The sequence below is a fragment of the Rhinolophus sinicus genome, chromosome 17 (assembly GCF_057876585.1).
Source record: "Rhinolophus sinicus isolate RSI-liver-muscle chromosome 17, RSI-T2T, whole genome shotgun sequence".
In the NCBI taxonomy this organism is placed as follows: domain Eukaryota; kingdom Metazoa; phylum Chordata; class Mammalia; order Chiroptera; family Rhinolophidae; genus Rhinolophus; species Rhinolophus sinicus.
In genome coordinates, this window is record NC_142517.1 from 149,112,746 (window position 1) to 149,130,776 (window position 18,031).

The 18,031-nt window shown below is 38.7% G+C and overlaps 1 protein-coding gene across 1 annotated transcript in view; it reads right to left on the reverse strand.

The window, feature by feature from the left end:
• Nucleotides 1-17,610, reverse strand: part of CYTIP (cytohesin 1 interacting protein) — a 67,233-nt gene extending 49,623 nt beyond the window's left edge. Inside the window, exons 1-2 of the mRNA XM_019727181.3 lie at nucleotides 17,504-17,610; nucleotides 15,880-15,996 (exon numbers count right to left, since the gene is read on the reverse strand). Coding sequence (XP_019582740.3) covers nucleotides 15,880-15,882 — 3 coding nt within the window. The 5' untranslated portion in view covers nucleotides 15,883-15,996; nucleotides 17,504-17,610. The remainder of the gene's footprint in view (nucleotides 1-15,879; nucleotides 15,997-17,503) is intronic.
• Nucleotides 17,611-18,031: the final 421 nt, after the last annotated feature.

Genomic DNA, 18,031 nt, shown 5'->3' on the forward strand with positions numbered 1-18,031 from the left:
GCGGGGGGGCGGGGGGGGAGTGGAGATTATCTCCAGGGCCAGGTTGGTCTGATTCAGGGTTATCAAGTTCAAGTGATGTGGCACCCAGAGAGAACAAACATGTCAAATAATGTCCTGTGAGCAGAAGAGCTTGAGCTGACTGAGAAATCCAAGTATGAGAGTATAAAGGACAGTATAGAAGAAATGACAGAGAAACAAAAAGAACAACACATAACAAGAATGGGTTCTGAAACAAATTCTGTGAACAGGGCCTTCCATCCTGTCTCCACATCTCTCATGCATAGCTTACTTTGCTTTGCTTGGTCAGGAGATGAGTTTCTTCAATAGCTGACCTCAGTTGGTGTTACATACCTAGTCTCAATACCAGAGGAGCAGCAAAGATATTACCAGTTGTTCAGTCCCTGTTCTGATAGGCACTTATAATATTTATTACCACAAAATCTAAGAGCAAACAAGGTTCAGCTTTCACACTCTGCCTTCATCTTTTCTACCCAGAGTTTCACCTTCATACTAATTTAACCAGTGCCAAACACGCAATAAAGGCTTTTGAGCCATTCAGGTGAGCTTCACCGGAAAGGGGTAGGGCTTTATGCACTGAATGTAGTTTCTAGAGGATGCAGTTTCGATGCACCTGTTCACATGAAACTCAGCATCACACTCGCCTCTTTCCCCTTCACAATCAAAATGTCACTTGTAAGAAATCTCCTGGACAAAGAAGAAAGCTCAAGGCATCTGCTAGTTGCCCCAAAGGAATCATTCTATCAGCACCTTTTCTAGCTACCCCTAGCAATTGTCCCTGATGAGATTTCATACCCTCAATTCTGCTTTTCAGATAACAGACAGAAGCTTCATAAACATGAGCCACTACCATCCCTCCCTTTTTAGCCTAGCTCAGTGCAGAGAGCTGCCTCCTCTCAACCCTAATTCAACCATTTAATTTCCTAGACATTCAGTGAGCATCTATTGCATACAAAACTGTGAGATAAAGATCTAGACAATAGAGGGATGAGCCCAAGATGAAAAGATACTTGTGGCAAATTGTATTTTCCAAAGGTGGCCTTATCGATATAGCCCATCCCACCTGCTCTCCTTACAGTGTGATTTTTGAGAGGTGGGATGTATATTCTCCCCCTTGAGTCTGGATAAGCCTCTGACGACTGCAGAAATGCAAGTAGTGATGTCCAAGTGTAAGTTATAAGAGGCAATGCAGCTTCTGCCCAGTTCTCTTGGGATATTTGGAATCCAACCACCACATTCTGAAGAAGCGAAACAGCTATGTAGAAGACTCTGTATAGGTGTTCTAACTACTGTCTCATTCAGCTGAGAGCAGCATCGAACACCGCACATGTGAGTGACTGAGCCTTCAGATGACTCCAGTCCCAACCTCTGAGCCGCCAGCTGAGGACCAAGGGAGCAAAGATGAGATGTTCACACTGAGCCCTGGCCATATTGCAGATCTGTGAGCCGATAAATGTTGGTGTTAGTTTAAGCCACTATGTCTTGGGATCATTTGTTATGTAACAGTAGATAACCAGAACATATACACAGCATGACCTTAGAGAGCTTATTGTTAATTCAGGAAAATAAGCATGTTCACAAATGACTATATGTTCAAGGTATAATACAACTACTTTAAGAGATCCACAAACTAAAATAAATGTGTACGCATGTGTGAATATATCCCGCTTTATACATAGACTATTTCTAAACACATTATAACTTAATACTTACACCTCTGTGAGTAGTTCTTGGGTTTAAAGGAAGAAAGACTTCATTTTGTGTATCCTTGGTATGTTTTAATCCTTACCTTATATATGTACTTCTATAACTTCAAAAACAGTTTAAGCTTCTAAAATAATTGTAAATTAAGAGGGAAAGCGCTAAAGAAGTGCTGCAGGTACCACATGAGGACTGTATTGCTGATGCCCCCTGAGGACAGTATGTCACCAACCTATTGGAAATAGCTGCATTTTCTCCCTCTCTGCCTGAGTTTTCATATCTACAGAGATAACATCGCTTAAAATGTGTATACATTTTTTGGGCATCCCCAGTATATAAATATTGCACCAACCTCATTGGTTTTTGTGAAAATTAAAGAGCTGTAGAAGAACCTGACACAATACTAAGCACTCAATAAATATTAAGAAAAATATCTAAGAAATCCTAAGTTGCTGAACACTGGCAGTGCATGAAGACACCTCAGTCCCAAGTGGCAAAATCAGACTATTGCTTTAGGGAGAGAAACATTCTCTCTCCTCTCTAGATTAAAGGATTAAAAGGATTCAGCATTTTTAGGTGCAGTTGCAAGAGAGGGTATAGGATGTTTTTTATAACAATGTGAGAACTGCAAACACCACATTGACTTATATTTTCCAAAATGTTTCAAGACCACTAGTCAAAACCTTCCCTCCCACTTCCTCATTCTGCTTCCCTTTCACGATTCTCGGTGGGTGTGACAAGTTGTCTGCATATTATAGATGACTGCCATCCATCCATAAGAGGCCAAGGAGATTAGTGCTCATAATACTATTGCATCTAACATTTAGTTTCTCCCTGAATTTTGAGAAACTTGGCATTGTCTCAATTATGTTAAAGGAACACTGATCTTTACATTTGTTCTCATGTATAGTTTTCTCATTCAAGTTATAGAAGATGGGGTAGGTCACCCAAAAGATGGAGTGGGGTTGAGTTGTCTTCCCCAAAGTGCCCCATAATCTAAAAAGTTTGTGAACATGATCTAGTTCTAGAGGTATGAAGGTCTGGAGTAGTCAGTGTAAAGGAAATGGATAAGGTTACGGTGCTCACAGGATTCACGACGCGAGAGCATAACCATAGCACTTTCATAATTGTCAATGAGTTAGCTTAAGTTCCGTAGATTTCAGGGTAATGGCATCATTATTTGGCTTGCAAAGTCCAATGAGTAATGAGCAGTTCCTCTCTGACTCAAGAACTTCTATTTTTTCCTGTTTGGTTTAACTTATCCCAGTATCTTAGAAACAGATGAAATATCATTTTAGCTCCTTAACGGTGACTGGAATTGATGCTTTTTGTTGTTGTTGTTGTTGTTGTTGCTGTTGTTGTTTGTTTTTGTTTTTTTATGAATCAGATGTTTCACCTCATCGAAATTTCTGGCATTTCAGGAAAAAATGTTTATCTCTATTTTCCTTTCTTTGACTTAGAGATGATAGCCTCTCAAATGTTAGAGAACTCACAAAGAATTAAACAAATAAACAAAAAGTAAAATCCTTCCAAAAAAAAGAGAGAAATCATGCTAAATGTGGTCAAGAGCCAATCTGCTGAATTTTACTAAAATTTAGCCACTTTAAATCCCTTTTGGTATAAACTGGGTGAAACTGAATAAACCAAGAGACTGACTAAATAACAAACAAAATCTCACTGATTCCATCACTATGTAGTGAATATGAACAAATGTGTATGTGAATTGTAATGAATAGGAAACATGAACTATACAAATCGGATACTTGAAATTCTCTATGATACATTGAGTGGAATTGCATAGGGGCATGAAGCATTCCTAATTAGCTCTATAGGAAGTTCTTGAACGGGAAAAAATTACCTTTAAAGATTTTGTGACAATACTTAGCTGAGACTTCTGAAAGCTGGTTCAAGCCACCAGAAAAAAAAAAAAAAAAAATTACAGAAGATTTATATGATGCAACTGTCAGCCCCAGCCCTCTTCCAGACCACTTTTCCCTCCTTTTCATTGTCTCTGCCTATGGCAACATTCAGGAAAAGGAAACGGAAGGCCATATTTAGATAATAATGAGCCAATGATTCTCTTTGATATCTTCTAAGTACCCTTTCATCACTAAGTCTTGAGCAAATGGATCTCTTCTACAAGAAAGCTACACAGCATAAGATGAATAAGGTCTGAGGAGCTAATGTATATACAACATGTGACTATACTTGATAACACTGTATTGTATAACTGAAATTTGCCCAAAGCGTAGAACTTAAATGTTCTCACCAGAAAAAGAAAAAAGTTAAATATTCGAGGTGCTCGATGTGCTAATTAACTCGATGAGGGGAATCCTTTCACAGTGTATACATATATCAAATCAACACGCTGTACACTTGAAATATCTTACAATTGTATTTGTCAATTATACCTCAATAAAGCTGAAGGAAAAAAAAAAGAACTCTACTGAGGTTGATATTACTTTACTTCAAACCAACAAAAAATAGAGTCCCACTAACCCATGGCTTTTGGCTAAATACACCTTCTATTCTTAGCCTCCTGGGTCATACCTCTTTCTCCACCACTGAAAGTGCTTCTTCAGTGATCTGATTAGACCAAATTGACACCCACTCTAACTTCATCCCATCTAGGTAAGGAATGTCTACATTTTCTTATCCATCTATCAAAGTGCGCAGGTGCGTGCGTACACCCCTACTCCCCCCCACACACACAGCCCCATACTTAGCATAGAGAGTAAAAATTTAAATTTGTTCCTTATATGTTCTTTCTTATTTTATGTATTGTTATAATGAGTTTAAAAATTTGTCATAAAAAGGTGTTTTCTTAATATTAATAAAACTTTTAGATCATGCCAAAGAATAAGCATATTTGCAGGGTTACATAGGAATCACTGAGGTTAATGATGTTGATCTAATAACTCAAGCACCTCTCTCTCTGTCCCCAAGAGGGGTGATTTCAACTACATTACTTCATGTTATTTTTATTTTTATTTTTTTTTGCCAAGAATTAACAGCTCTAAGCCCATAACAACCAACACTCAGCAGATAGTACAAACAAAAATGAAATAAAACAGAAAACTAATGCCTAGTGACATTTCCGCCCCAGAATGGACTATTCAGGCTTCCTCACTGATTGGGACTCTGGAGGCTGACAGACTGTGTTTCTCCTTAGATGGGGCTGACTTGCCCTTAAGAAGACCCTTTGCTCGCCTTGTGTTATGGACTGCATGTTCTTCCCCTCAAAAAAACTTGTATATTGATACCTTAATACCTAATGTGATGGTATTTGGAAATGAAGCTTTTCAGAGATAATTAGGTCCTAAAGTGGAGCCCCAAGGATGAGATTCATGCCCTTAGAAGATAAAGAAGCTTGCCTCTTTCTCTCTGCTCTCTCCACCATGTGAGAATACAGCAAGAAGGAAGCAAGCTGTCATCAGAACTTGACCATGCTGGCACCGTGATCTTGACCTTCCCACTCTCCAGAACTGTGAGATATAAAAGTTTGTTGTTTAAGCCACCCAATCAATGGCATTTTTTTTATTGCAGCCCAAGACTAAGACTTCCTGAAACCTCTGATAACTGTCAAAACCAACAGACCCAAAAGGTTGTTCTAGTCATGGTGTTGCCAGTGTGTCCCATACTAGGAAGAACTCCGGGACACACCCACCTCAGAACCAAGGGAACTATAAACAGAGCTCACTAGCAACTATGTGTCAAATATTGTATTAATTTTTAATGTGCTCCATAAGTTGAGAATAATATCCAATGAACCGAAGTTTCCTAAATTCTCTCAGCCTCAGTAACTTCAAATGCAAAATGTAAATAATATATTTGTTTTTGTAGGCTTGTTCTGAAGATATGGAAAAAAAATGCCTACAACAGTGCCTAGAATACAGTCACTCAAAAATAAAAAAATAAGAAGAGGGGGAGGAGGAGGGTACTAGTAAAAGAAGTAGTAGCAGTAGAAGTAGACGTGGTAGCAGTAAAAGTAGTAGTTATAATAATCATAGAAGTAGTAGTAGCTATAGCAGAAATAGCAGCAGTGGAACAACAACAAATAGCATAAATAGCGGTAGTAGTGATAGCAACAGCAATAGACATAGTAGAACTAGTGACAGTAGTAGTAGTACTACAAGTAGTAGGAGGAGTAGAAGTAGGATTAGTAGTAGGCATAGCAGCGATAACACTAATGAAGCCACTTGCAATGCTATTGAAGAATGACGAGAAGAGAGAAGAAAGATGAGACCTGGGACATTACAGACTGATCAAGTTAAAGAGCAATCGATTGTGGCGGGTGTTAAGATACTAAGGTTCAAGAAATCTGAATCAGCGAAGTCTGCTTCTGAGCAGAACAAAGAAGAACCTACAGAAGGCATCAGGCAGAAATGGCAGCAGTGCTTCATGCAAATCCTCTCTAATGAGTCTATTCACAGGGTGGGTCCATTCTCAGTCAGAGGTCACTCTATGGGCCTCCAAGCAACCTCCAGGAATGTTAGATCTGCAATCAGATACTGAAAGAATCCTTGGATCCAGCAAGGCACATTCACGGTTTTTGTTCATGAAAAGAACTCACTGTTTATATATTTTACTTTTTAACCTGTATTAAGTAACACTGAGAAAACACCCCAAAATTTTAACGAACCAAAAACATAGATTAATGATTTTCATTTCCCCATTGCTTGACAGAGCCTGGCCAAGCTTGGTTTGGATGATTTACTGCTCTGTCATCCCAGTGCTTGTGGAATACCAATGTGTGCTGTGTCACACGCATCATGCACGTGTCCCCCATGGCAGACGGCCCTGGAAGCATCAGACCCACAAGAGTCAGGCCTCTCTCTTACAGGTTGTGGATTGTTTCTCTAGGAAACTTTCTCTGATCATCCTCTTCAAAGGCCCATCTGAGTGCCCTGTTGCATACTATATTCTGCCACAGCGTGGGGGATTTTTCTCACCACACCATACTGTAATTGGCTCTCTCTTTTCTGCATTTCCAATAAATATAAGCTCCTTTGGGGCAGGGATTCTTTCCTTTATAAGGGACTTTTTTCCCTTATATTTCTAGCACCTAGAAGAGTATGTGGCAATGGTTGGTGCCCTCTCTATTTGCTAAATGAATGACTGAATGCTGAAGGTAGAAGCAATGGTGGCAAGATTACATCAGAGTTTAATAGCAACAGGGAACAGCAAGAGGTAACAGACTAGCAAGAGGAAACAGAAGAGCTATGTGACATGGAGTAAAATCCCAGGCTGATACAGCTCCATACTCCTACCAAGCCTCAGTGACTCTAGTGGCATTTGAGCCTACCTATTGACCTTCCTATTTTAAATTAGCATTTTACAATTCTGGTGGGGCTTTTATATTCACAAAGCGGCAGCCAAAGTCTTAGTTGCACTACCAGTTTGTGTGTACCCACGGAAAGATGAACTGACCCAAGTGACGAGATGTTCCTGTAAATAGGCGCAACACCATTTGCATTTGAAAATTTGGCACTTGGGACAGGGTACTTGGTGGCAGCCAAAACTGCCTTCAGAGAAAAATTGGAGATGGGAGACGAAAGGTGAGAGTGGAGGAGTGTGAACTCATATACATCATCTCCTTGGCTCAGCAGAGCAAAGCAGCAAAACAATGCATATGCCATGCTGATTAATGCCCTGGGACTAGGTGACATCATGCTTTGTGGATCCAACAACCAGAATCTCATCTCCTGGGCTGATGGAGAACCTCCATGGAATCTTACTGAGACTGAGGAGAAAGAAAATGCTCTATATAAAACCGTCCAACGACAACTCAATGGAAAATGAAGTTTAATTATACTTTCTTTCTGTTCAAGTCTATTAGACATAAAAAAAAATCATGTTTATGCTTTCACGAAAATACACTGATACTTCCTAAAACAGATTGAAAGAAAACAACGTTCTTTTCTGCCATGCTAACCTAAGAGGACACTCACTGTTAGAATAGGTGGTGGTAGGCAAGCTAGTGTGTCAAGGAGGCCTTGGAGAGAGTCCAGAGTAATCACAAGAGACCGAAACTGAAAGTATGAACTTGTGTGGACCAGGGATCTGGTATGCTGAGAACAAGCACGTAAGGGCCCGACCCTGGGAGGGTTTGACTAGAAACAAGAGGTCCAGGTGATAACTAAAAATGTGGGGAAATAAATTCTCCTGACCATGAAGCAGTACCTATAGGCAGGAGATAAATGCATCCAACTTCCCAGGAGAGAAAAGTATCTGAAGAAAACAATTAGAACTTCAAACTCCTCTAAGACATATTAGAAAAGTCTAATTCAAATGAGGGTAGGGAAAGTTGCAAACTTCTGCATACTTAGACTACAGAAAAATACAAGCAACAGCTAACTGGCAAATTATATCTGCTTTTGCTGCTCCTTCCCCCATGCCCCAAAATTTATAATATAGCATGAATTGAAAAGTTCACAGACTTAAAGAGAAAATGCTGGAGACTGACTTGCAAGACTCATTCCTTTGAAAATGTCTTAACCAGACATTTTAGAGGTAATGCTGAAAATCTATGTGACATCTATAATAATGTGAGTTTGGACAGGGAACTGGTTTGTTTTAGGAAAACAGTGACTTTTATCAGCATATCCCAGGGGATGGGTTGGCTGTTTTTGTCAAGTGTAGACAAAGAAGTACAGGTCTGTCTTTTCAGTTGTTCTATTGGCTCCAATGCTTTGAAGGTGCTAGTCAAAAGCACTAATTGTTCTAATATTTTTATTTGCGCTAAGATCCATTCCAGCTCTGCCATCACTTCAGATATGAAAGCACAGGCATGTGCTTCTCATCATTTTCAATGATCTGCCTTTTTAAATTTTGTTTCTGTATTACCCCCTGTATTTCTTTCTTTATTTTCTTATTTGAAATAAGTCTCCCCATTATTATCTCTATTTGTTTTAGGCAGTTTGTAGAATATAGAGGTCCCTGCACCACCAATAGCTATTGAGAACATTTGTCTTTACTCTTCTAATTCTTTTTTATTGTTATTAGTTTTAACTAGATGAGACAATTATGCTTAAATAATTACGTATCCTCTCTTGTTCCACTTCAACTGCTATCTAATAACCATTTTCTTTTCTCACTAATAAATACTCACAACGTGATTTTAATTGAATAGTCCATCCTATAGTACCATATTTTCCAGTTATTGCCAACTAATCCAATTTTATTAAATATTAAGTTGTTTCTAATATTTCAGTATTAGAAATAATGGTGTGATAAAAATTTGGACATAAATCTTTGTTCACATAGCCATTTCCTTAGGATAAATCTTTCCATAAAAATATTTTGGTTTGAAAAATATGGCTGTTTTTGATTCTCAATGGATATTGCTAAATTATTGGCAGAAAGGTTGTACATGAAATCATTGCTCCGACAGAATTCCTGACAACTTTGATAGTTACCAGTTAAAAAATCTTCACTAATATGTGCTCTGTGAAAAATGCCACCTAATTTTTGTTTCAATTTGAATTTTTGAAAATTTGTTTTTCTTGTGTTACAAAAGAGGGTGAGTATTTTTCATATTTTTAAACCATTTCTGTTTCCTCTTTTGTGATTTTATTACAAGTATGTATTTAAAAATCACTTTTTCTTAAATGTGTTAGCTATTATCTTTTCATTTTGTTTGACATACAGAATTTTAAAATTTTATCCATTAATCTTTTCCTCTGCAATTTCCTTAATAGCTTTCATTCAAGTTATTTTGGTTTAACTATTTAAATTTAACTCTTTAAACTATCTGGAGTGAAATGGGTAATTATTTTTACAGGGGAGTGCACTAACCTGAATTTTTTTTTTTTTTATCTGAATGATCAATTTCATCAAACAGCATCGTAAAATTACCCATCCCCTGTCTCACTGATCTATGGTGCTTCATTTATCTTATTAAACTTTTCTATATTCTAGTTTGTATTGTCAGCCTATTTGTTTTTATAACATTAATATCACTGATCTTTAGATACCTAGTACTATGTTGTTCTTACAATTGTGGCTTTTTGCAACCTAGTAGAGTAATTAAGAATCCCAACCCTATTCTGGAACCAGGGTGCTTGTTCTCACATTTTAATGCTGCCCGTTACTAGCTGTCTAACAATGGGCTAGTTACGGCCTCTGTGACGCTGTCAAATGGGTACACCAATATTATTTCCATCATGAGATTGTGATGAAGATTAAATTGGTTAATCAATCAAGAGCTTAGAAGAGGCCTTGGCACATAGAAAGTACCACAGAAGTGTTAGCTATTATTGTTGTCATTATTCTACGTTAGTATATTAAGTCCTTCTTATAACCTCATCTTCCAAAATGTTCATGGATATTTCATCTGTTTTTCTTTCAGGCAACCTTCATTTTTCAAATGAAACCAGATTTCTTTATTTTTTCTGATGATAAAAAAGTACATGTCCATTATAAGAACACTTTCAGAAACTGCATAAATATAATTTAAAATCACTTATAATCCCATCACCCAGTGACACATGTCCTTAGCACTTACCTAGAAAATTACCAAATATTAACTCTTTGCTAGTTGTGCAAAGCCTCTTATCAGATAGAAGGTAGTCTTAGAGACCAAAGCCCAGAATGGGTGTTTGCTGCTAAATGTGAAAGAATAACATATCAAGCAAATGCCAATTTTAAACAAGTGGCTAAATTTCTCAGAGCTATACTGTGTCTAAATTGCCAGCTACAATACTGTCTTTCTCTGCTTCTTATTCCTGGTTTAAAGACCAACTAAAGTTGCGAACACAGAAGAGTGTTCTAAGAAAACAGAATCACAACTTTGGGGAACTGCCGTTTTTCAGGTTACAATGAGTCACTGCAGAATTACATCTTTCAAACAGTAACTGTGATACAGAGTTCTGTGGCAGCCCTGAAGTGGCTGCGCTATCAATGACACAGCTTCCAGGAAGAGGTCCTCTGTTCCCCAACTGTGCTGCTGCCTAGTTGTAGCAGGGTCAGTATCTACGAGTATAAAAGCAGAGAGGAGGCAGAAGACTGAACCACGTCTACTATTTGTTAGACATTCTCTGTCCAAGGGATGGAGTCATATCACAGAACATTACTTGGTCCCATAAAAAAGTGAAGAAATCTTAAAATGTTATTCATTTGGAAAGCAGATTTTTCTATTTTGGCCACCTGTGACTCTTATAATTATATTTTAATATAAGTTTTTAATAGACTATTTTTTTAAAGCAGTTTCAGGTTCACAGAAAAATGGAACAGAAAGTATGGAGTTTTTATACACCTCTTGCCGACCCCCCACACACACACACACAAATACACTCAACCTCCTCCACTAGCAACATCCCCCACCAGATTTGTTATAATTGATGAACCTATACTGACACATCATTAGCACCCAAGTCCATAGTTTATATTAGGGTTCACTTTTGGTGTTGCATATTCTATGGGGTTTGATAAGTATATTATGACACGTATCCATTATGTAATATCATAAAGATTAGTTTCACTGCCCTAAAAATTCTCTGTGCTCTGCCTACTTATTTCTCTCTTCCTCCAACCCACTAGAAACTACTGATCTTTTTACTGTCTCCATAGTTTTGCCTTTTCTAGAATGGCATATAGTTAGAATCATATACTATGTAGCCTTTTCACATTGGCTTCTTTCACTTACTAATACACATTTAAGTTTCTTCCATGTCTTTTCATGGCTTGATAGCACATTCATATTTAGTACTGAATAATATTCCATTGTCTGGAGGCACCACAGTTTAATCTGTTTACCTACTGAAGGACACCTTGGTTGCTTCTAAGGTTTAGCAAATACATGTTGGATAATAGTCTTTTATTAGATATGTCTTTGCAAGCAATTTCTTCCTGTCCATGGCTTGTTTTCTCATTATCCTGACACTGTCTCTCACAAATAGTCATAACTTTATATCAATTAATTTTTGCCCCCAAAAGTACACAAATGTTAATAGGCTACTACGTGCATTTTTTCCTCTTATCCCAAAATTGGCCATTAGGGCCCCAATTTGGGATTGAGAAGCTGGAGAACTAACAACTGGAACCACTGTCTCCCTCAAGGGTTACTAAGGGACAGGTAAATGGCTCCACTGCTCTCAACTGTCAAGCAGACTGTGCCTTCCCCTTTCCCAGTGGCATCTAAAAGGAAGACTGGAGTGGGAAGAACACACTGTGAGGAGGCGTTGGTGAGGGTGGGAAGGAGTGAGGCTGCAGGTTTTTCATCAGCTCCCCCAAGGACGTGCCTGTCACCACTGAACCAAGTGCAGGTACTGCCAACAGTGCCACTCTTAAAGCTGGGGAGGTGGCCTGTAGGAAGAAGGTAAGGGCGCAATTTCACTTCCAGCTTAGACACTTGCATATGCAGTGGCCTTGCTAGTCTACCCCCTGTACAGATCTGAACTAAAGGGGGAAAGGAAATGTAGAGAAGAGAGAGGGCACAGTCCTGGCACAACTTGCAAGCCATGTCTGTGGGCCAACTGAACTCGAGGGCAGTGGTCAGTTGTGTGTTATCTTGCCACATTCCATGCATGAGGCCTCCTGCAGAATGAACAGACCGAAGAGCAGGAGGCTGGGGTGTTCATGGATAAGACCTTCCTGGTCTGGATTTCCCATAATCAGTGACTGTGCCATGGGGAGGCCCCATGGGCAATAAAAACTCTCATGTGGATGCTGACCACTCAGAGGGCCTCAGCCTTCCAGTCCAACGGAACCAGGAAAGAGTCAAAATCTTATGCAAATGACTATTAAATATGAGAGACTTGTCATTTTCTTCTCCTTCCTCCTTGCCCCAAATCTCCCCAAATTGTAGTAGCCTAGAAAAGGGAGAGAGGGATGGTGTCCCAGAGACATATCACACCCCTATTCCTCTGTTCCCAAAACCTTATATCTAACCTATCATGTCAGAGGGGATAGTTCTAAATCAGTTGAAACTGAATTTTCATAACACTGATTTCAAAAATGAGTTGTGTTTTTCTTTTTGTTTTCTACAGAAAAAAAAATAAATAAACTAACCAAAAGATCATTGTATCTGCCCAAGGAAAAGTGAAATTTGACAAAGCTTAATTGGAGTAGAAAAAACTGTTACTTTCATGTACAAGCCCCAGGCAAGTTCCGACTAGTTAGTAAACTCATTACTCAAAGTAAACAAAATATGATATTGTTGTTAGGAAAAAATTCCCCAGTAAAGTGGTCACAAGTGGAAAGTGAAGGAGAACACCAAATATACACTTTATATTGTATTTTTGATTAATAGTTAGAAGACCCTGAATCAAAGAGCAAACTATACAGGAAGCCTATGAATGCACTCAGCATAGCAGGTTGGTGGTATATTAAAGGAAGAGAGAAACATGGGTTTTGGAATTGGAAAGACCTGGATTCAAATCCCGACTTTGCTGTTTACTACCTCTGTGACCACTCAGAATCCTCATGGAAAAGGGCCACAGTAATGCTTCGTAAGAAGGTTGGCATAAGGGTTAAAGAGGAAAGGTGATAAGCATAACACCTAGCAGATGATAGGTGCTCAAAAAAATGGTGGCTATTGTTATCAGCAGTTTTTTCTTCACTATTTATTTATCATTACCATCTATTATCATGGGAATTTATCCAGAGAAGTAACAGCAGCACTGGGAAAACAAACAAACAAACAAACAAAACCACCATATTTAAGTTGCAATTTGAGATTATGTTAAAAAAAAAAACTGAAAAATTCCTAGGTCAGGGTAGACAAAATTCCTCAAAATAACTAGCATTTGACATTAACTTAGGTACCCTAGTTTAGGGACTACTTTCCAGGTGGGAAAATATTAAAGGGTTAGGATTCAGTTTACCTTCTGTGCCTTATCACAGTCTATCAGTACTAGAAGGGGACTTAGGAAATTAAGCCCCAAAGAAGCTAAATGAGACAGTCTGATCCCACCTTATCCCCACCCATCCTTCATCTCCCCCATCTATTTATTCACTTATTGGCTCTTTCAGTCATAGCATACATTTAAATGCCACTCAATTACATCTTTGTCTTTTAAGAAAGGCACCTAACTCAGGTGTCAGTCCCGTTTCCTCTGCTCTTCATGTTTCATCTTGGGAGAGAGCTTGGCAACAGCCACATGTGAGCCAGCCAGCCGACTCAGTACAACCTGACATTGCACTGAATTACCAGACATAATGTAATGTCATTTAATTACAGTGTATTTGATTGGTGGTCTCTGTGCCCTTCCTCCTTTGACCATTTTTCTCTTCATTCATCACTCCTTCCATTTAGAGTGGGTGGTAGACATGAAGAAATCACCGAATTTGATGCATTCCACTTTGTTCCCTTTCAGAATTTTTTATAATGGTTTTTCTGAGGAAAATCAATTAAACCATTGACTTAAATACTATTTGGGGATCAATTATAATTCCAATTAACTGTGCCATCTGGGCTGTTCATTACCAACCACTCTTGGGAAATATTTGTAATGGTGAGAAAGTGTGTCTCCCATCCTCATGTTTACTCATCTTCTATTCTAGAATCTACCTTCAGACACTAGCCCTGGACCGCCTCCATTCTAGAACTAACTTGCTGGTTGGTCACACGTTGGCTCTGTCTGTTCCAAACCATTTTGCTGGCCACAGAGGGCTTATCACTAACATTCTCCTTCTCTTCCCATCATAAGAGCTAACATTTACTAATCGCTTTATGTACTAGTCACTCTGCTAAGTGCTTTGCACACATTATTGCTTTAAATCCCATGAAATAGACAATGTGGTTCTCCTCTTTTAAAAAAGAGGAACCTGAATCTTAGAGGAGAAAAGCACTTTGTGCAAAGTCACAGGGGATTCAACCCAGGTCTGTGTGACGGCACCACCTCTTCATCTAAGCTGCTCTGAGTCTCTCCCAGAGCCAGGCTCTTTTTTGATTCTGAACCAACAGTCCTCAATGAGATAATCAAGCTTGAGAAACGCCACAGGTTTTTCTCAAAAGTGAGGTCCTACACCTTCAGCTTTTACAAAATAAGGACTTTAGGGACACCGCCCACCTCCCCAACTTCCTGAATCAGAATTACTAGAGGTAATACCCAGAAGCAATCCTTGAACACTCTTCATACTTAAAAGTTTGAGATCTACTGCCCTGTGTTTTTCTTCTATGACACCCAAAGTGTCCTTCAACAAAGCTTTCTTGGAAATAATGCCCTGACCCCTGGTGGTCGAACCCCAAAGTGTGACTGTGCCATGATGGGAATTTGAGGAAATATTTTATGATAACGTTCAAAGCTCACCTTTTGGCTGAAATTTATTTGATTAAGTTTCAGCTGCTTCTGACTGAGCTCTGACTACCTTATTCAGGCCTATCTCACAGAAAGCACATCAAAGCAGCTAGTTTGCTGACCTTTTTGATAGCAGCTACAAAAGATACCCTTGCGATCCATAATCAATAAATATCTATCAATTGTCTATCAGCAGATGATACACAGTTGAAAGAACAGGATTCCTGTTTTTGGAAAGGCTAGTGTGGATATAGATAATAAAATAAACAATTCTCTTTCTTTTTCTTACACACACGCACACACACACACACACAGAGAGAGAGAGAAAAAGAGAGAGAGAGAGAGAGAGAGAGAGAGAGAGAGAGAGAGTAAATTTCCATGAGCTGCCTCACTCTACCTCCATCAATAGAATATCATGTTTGAGCTCTACTGCTTAGCCAATTTAAACTTGGCTTCTCACCAGCTCCGTCTTTTCTTTCCTTTAGATAAGAACATTTAACTTTCTTGACCAGTCTTTTCATCCCTTCTTCTTGCAATGATATCACACTCCTGCATTTATTAGAACTTTCTGGTTATTACCAAAAATTGTCTGAATGTCACAAACTCAACATTTGACCTGATAGAAGACATGCCCATTGTGAAATCCACTGACCATATAAGAAAAAAATAGAAGAGGCCTGGTAGCAAGAATAACAGCAACATAAACACAAATAGCAGTCCAGAATATTTAGGGGCAAAAAACCCTAAGACCAGCTTTCTCATTCAACACTTGAATAAAGAATTCCCAGCAATAATTCCCTCAATATTTTATTTGTCTTCACATATAATACTACATTAAACTGTGCTCCTTCCCCACATCAAAGAAAATAACAATAACGTATAATAATAATCAGCCTGCACATTTCAAACCCACACTTACCATAGAACTTCAGTTCACAAATGAACTTTAGGTGGCAAATTGCTGACAGTGATTTCTGGTCAACACGCCAGAGCATATGAGGTTCGTCTCTTCTGCTCTAAATGAATTCACAGCCCCCTGAAACAAAACAGGACACTGACCTTCTGAAAAGGAAATTCGATCTTCCCCTAATTCACTCTGCCCTCCTCCTCTTTTTTAAAGGGGGTTCCCTCCCATCTATTTATTGCAAGACATGGACAATACAGGTAAAAGAGAAAAAAGCAACAAAAATTCAGTAATGCCTATGTGATTCTCAAGCCCTGTACAAACGGAAAATCAGGGTTCTTTATTCTGTAATGAATCAAGTGGAAAAACAAACCATTTCTTATCTGGAGTCGCTCCCAAATAAATGTTTCACATGTGGCTTTTATGGGGAAACTAAGCTTTCAGATCTTCAAATGCAGCTTACTATAATCTAACTACAAATTTTACTCCACTTGCTTTTGTTTTCAGATTAATAATAAGTGCAATTTAATTGGGGGGAAGGTTCCTTCAATAATTTTTTTTAAAACAAAACCTAAGACTTGCTTAACTTCATGATATTGAACTAAAGCTAGACTCACTTGAGTTTTTTCTTTGAAGTGAAACAGACATCATTTCTGTGGTCTGTCTTTTCAACAGAAAACCATGTTAGCTTTTGTCCACATAACATTCATTTCCAGGCCCTAGAAATCATTTGTAGAGAGAGCAAATTTGCCATATGTACAGCAAGTAGCATACAAATATGTATCATGGAAAACTTTCTGCATATAGAGAAAACCTTAGGATTTGGTTTGGAAACAAGTCACTTCAAAGTCGTGGAAAATAGGACCTATTGCTGCCTTACAGGCAAGATCTGCCACCGATAGTCATTCCAGTTATTCTGCACCTGTAACAGGCACTTAATGCATTACTTCGAGGTACATTTATTATGCGTGATCAGTTGAAAGTTAATATAACCTCTAAAGGAAAAATACGTTCTTCTTGAATTTTTTCATAAGGGACAGCCATTCTTAATAGAAAACAGGTTTTGTTTTCCAAATCACATTTGAACCGCTTACTTATTGAGTTCCTAAAAATAAAGGCAATTCTAAGGTAATAAATACAATCGAAAACATTGCAGCCTATGATTGTCTATTGTGAGATAGAACCCCTTTATTTGCCATCATGAAATATTTAAAAACTTAGGGGGATAGTAATCATAGTAGTTAAACTTTTAACCCATATGAAAGAAATCTAACTCGTTTTATGAGTTCCTGCTTAAAAAAAACAAAAAAAAACAGGAAAAGAAAAAGAAAACTGCAATAGTTTCTGCCAGGTATAGCCAAGGTTTTGTGTCATGGGTATAAAACTATACACATTTTAGAAACCAGCTGCTTTGGTACATACTCCCAATTGCCTACATGACACCCTCCACCTCCCTTTCAGGATGGGTCCTCACGGATCAGTCTGTCTGTCCCAATGCTTCTTCCACGTCTGGCCGAGAACTTGCATTCCTCTATACACTAGTCCCTCTAAGAGTCATTAAGTTCAACCCAAATTCCATTTCCCCAGAGTCTCTTGAAAAGCCTTAAAGAAATCTGTCCAGCGTTTGCTTTTTGCCTACCTCTCTCTTGCAGGGCTGGAGGTGACTGGAAGAAGGCAGGAAGGGCTGTGTTCCTGCCCTTTGGGAGATCCTGGCCCGGCACAGAGCTGGGGGAGGGCACAGCTCAGGCAGCTGGAGGAAGAAAAGGAGGAGTAATTTGTGCGCCACTGCAAACATGATACGGTGCCAACAAAAGCACCATTCTTTTTCCCAAGAAGTTCGAAGTGCTTTGCAAAAATTAACTCATGAGACCAAGTAGTCATTGAGCAATTCTTACTTTTTTATGCCCTTCAGATAATTACCGCAAGCAAAGTCACTAGGAAAGAGACTCTGCTCATTGTTTCATGATTCCTTAGATATTTATTGAGCATCTATTACGTTTTGGGTCCTGGATAGAGGTAGAGAAGCAAGGAAGGCAGACAAAGCCCATGCACCTACAGGCTCTCACATTAGTCCACGTCCATTTGCTTACTCAGCCAGGGCACCATGCACCTGGTTGCAATATTTATTGCACTTATTTACACTGTATTTTGGCCCAAATTGTTTAAT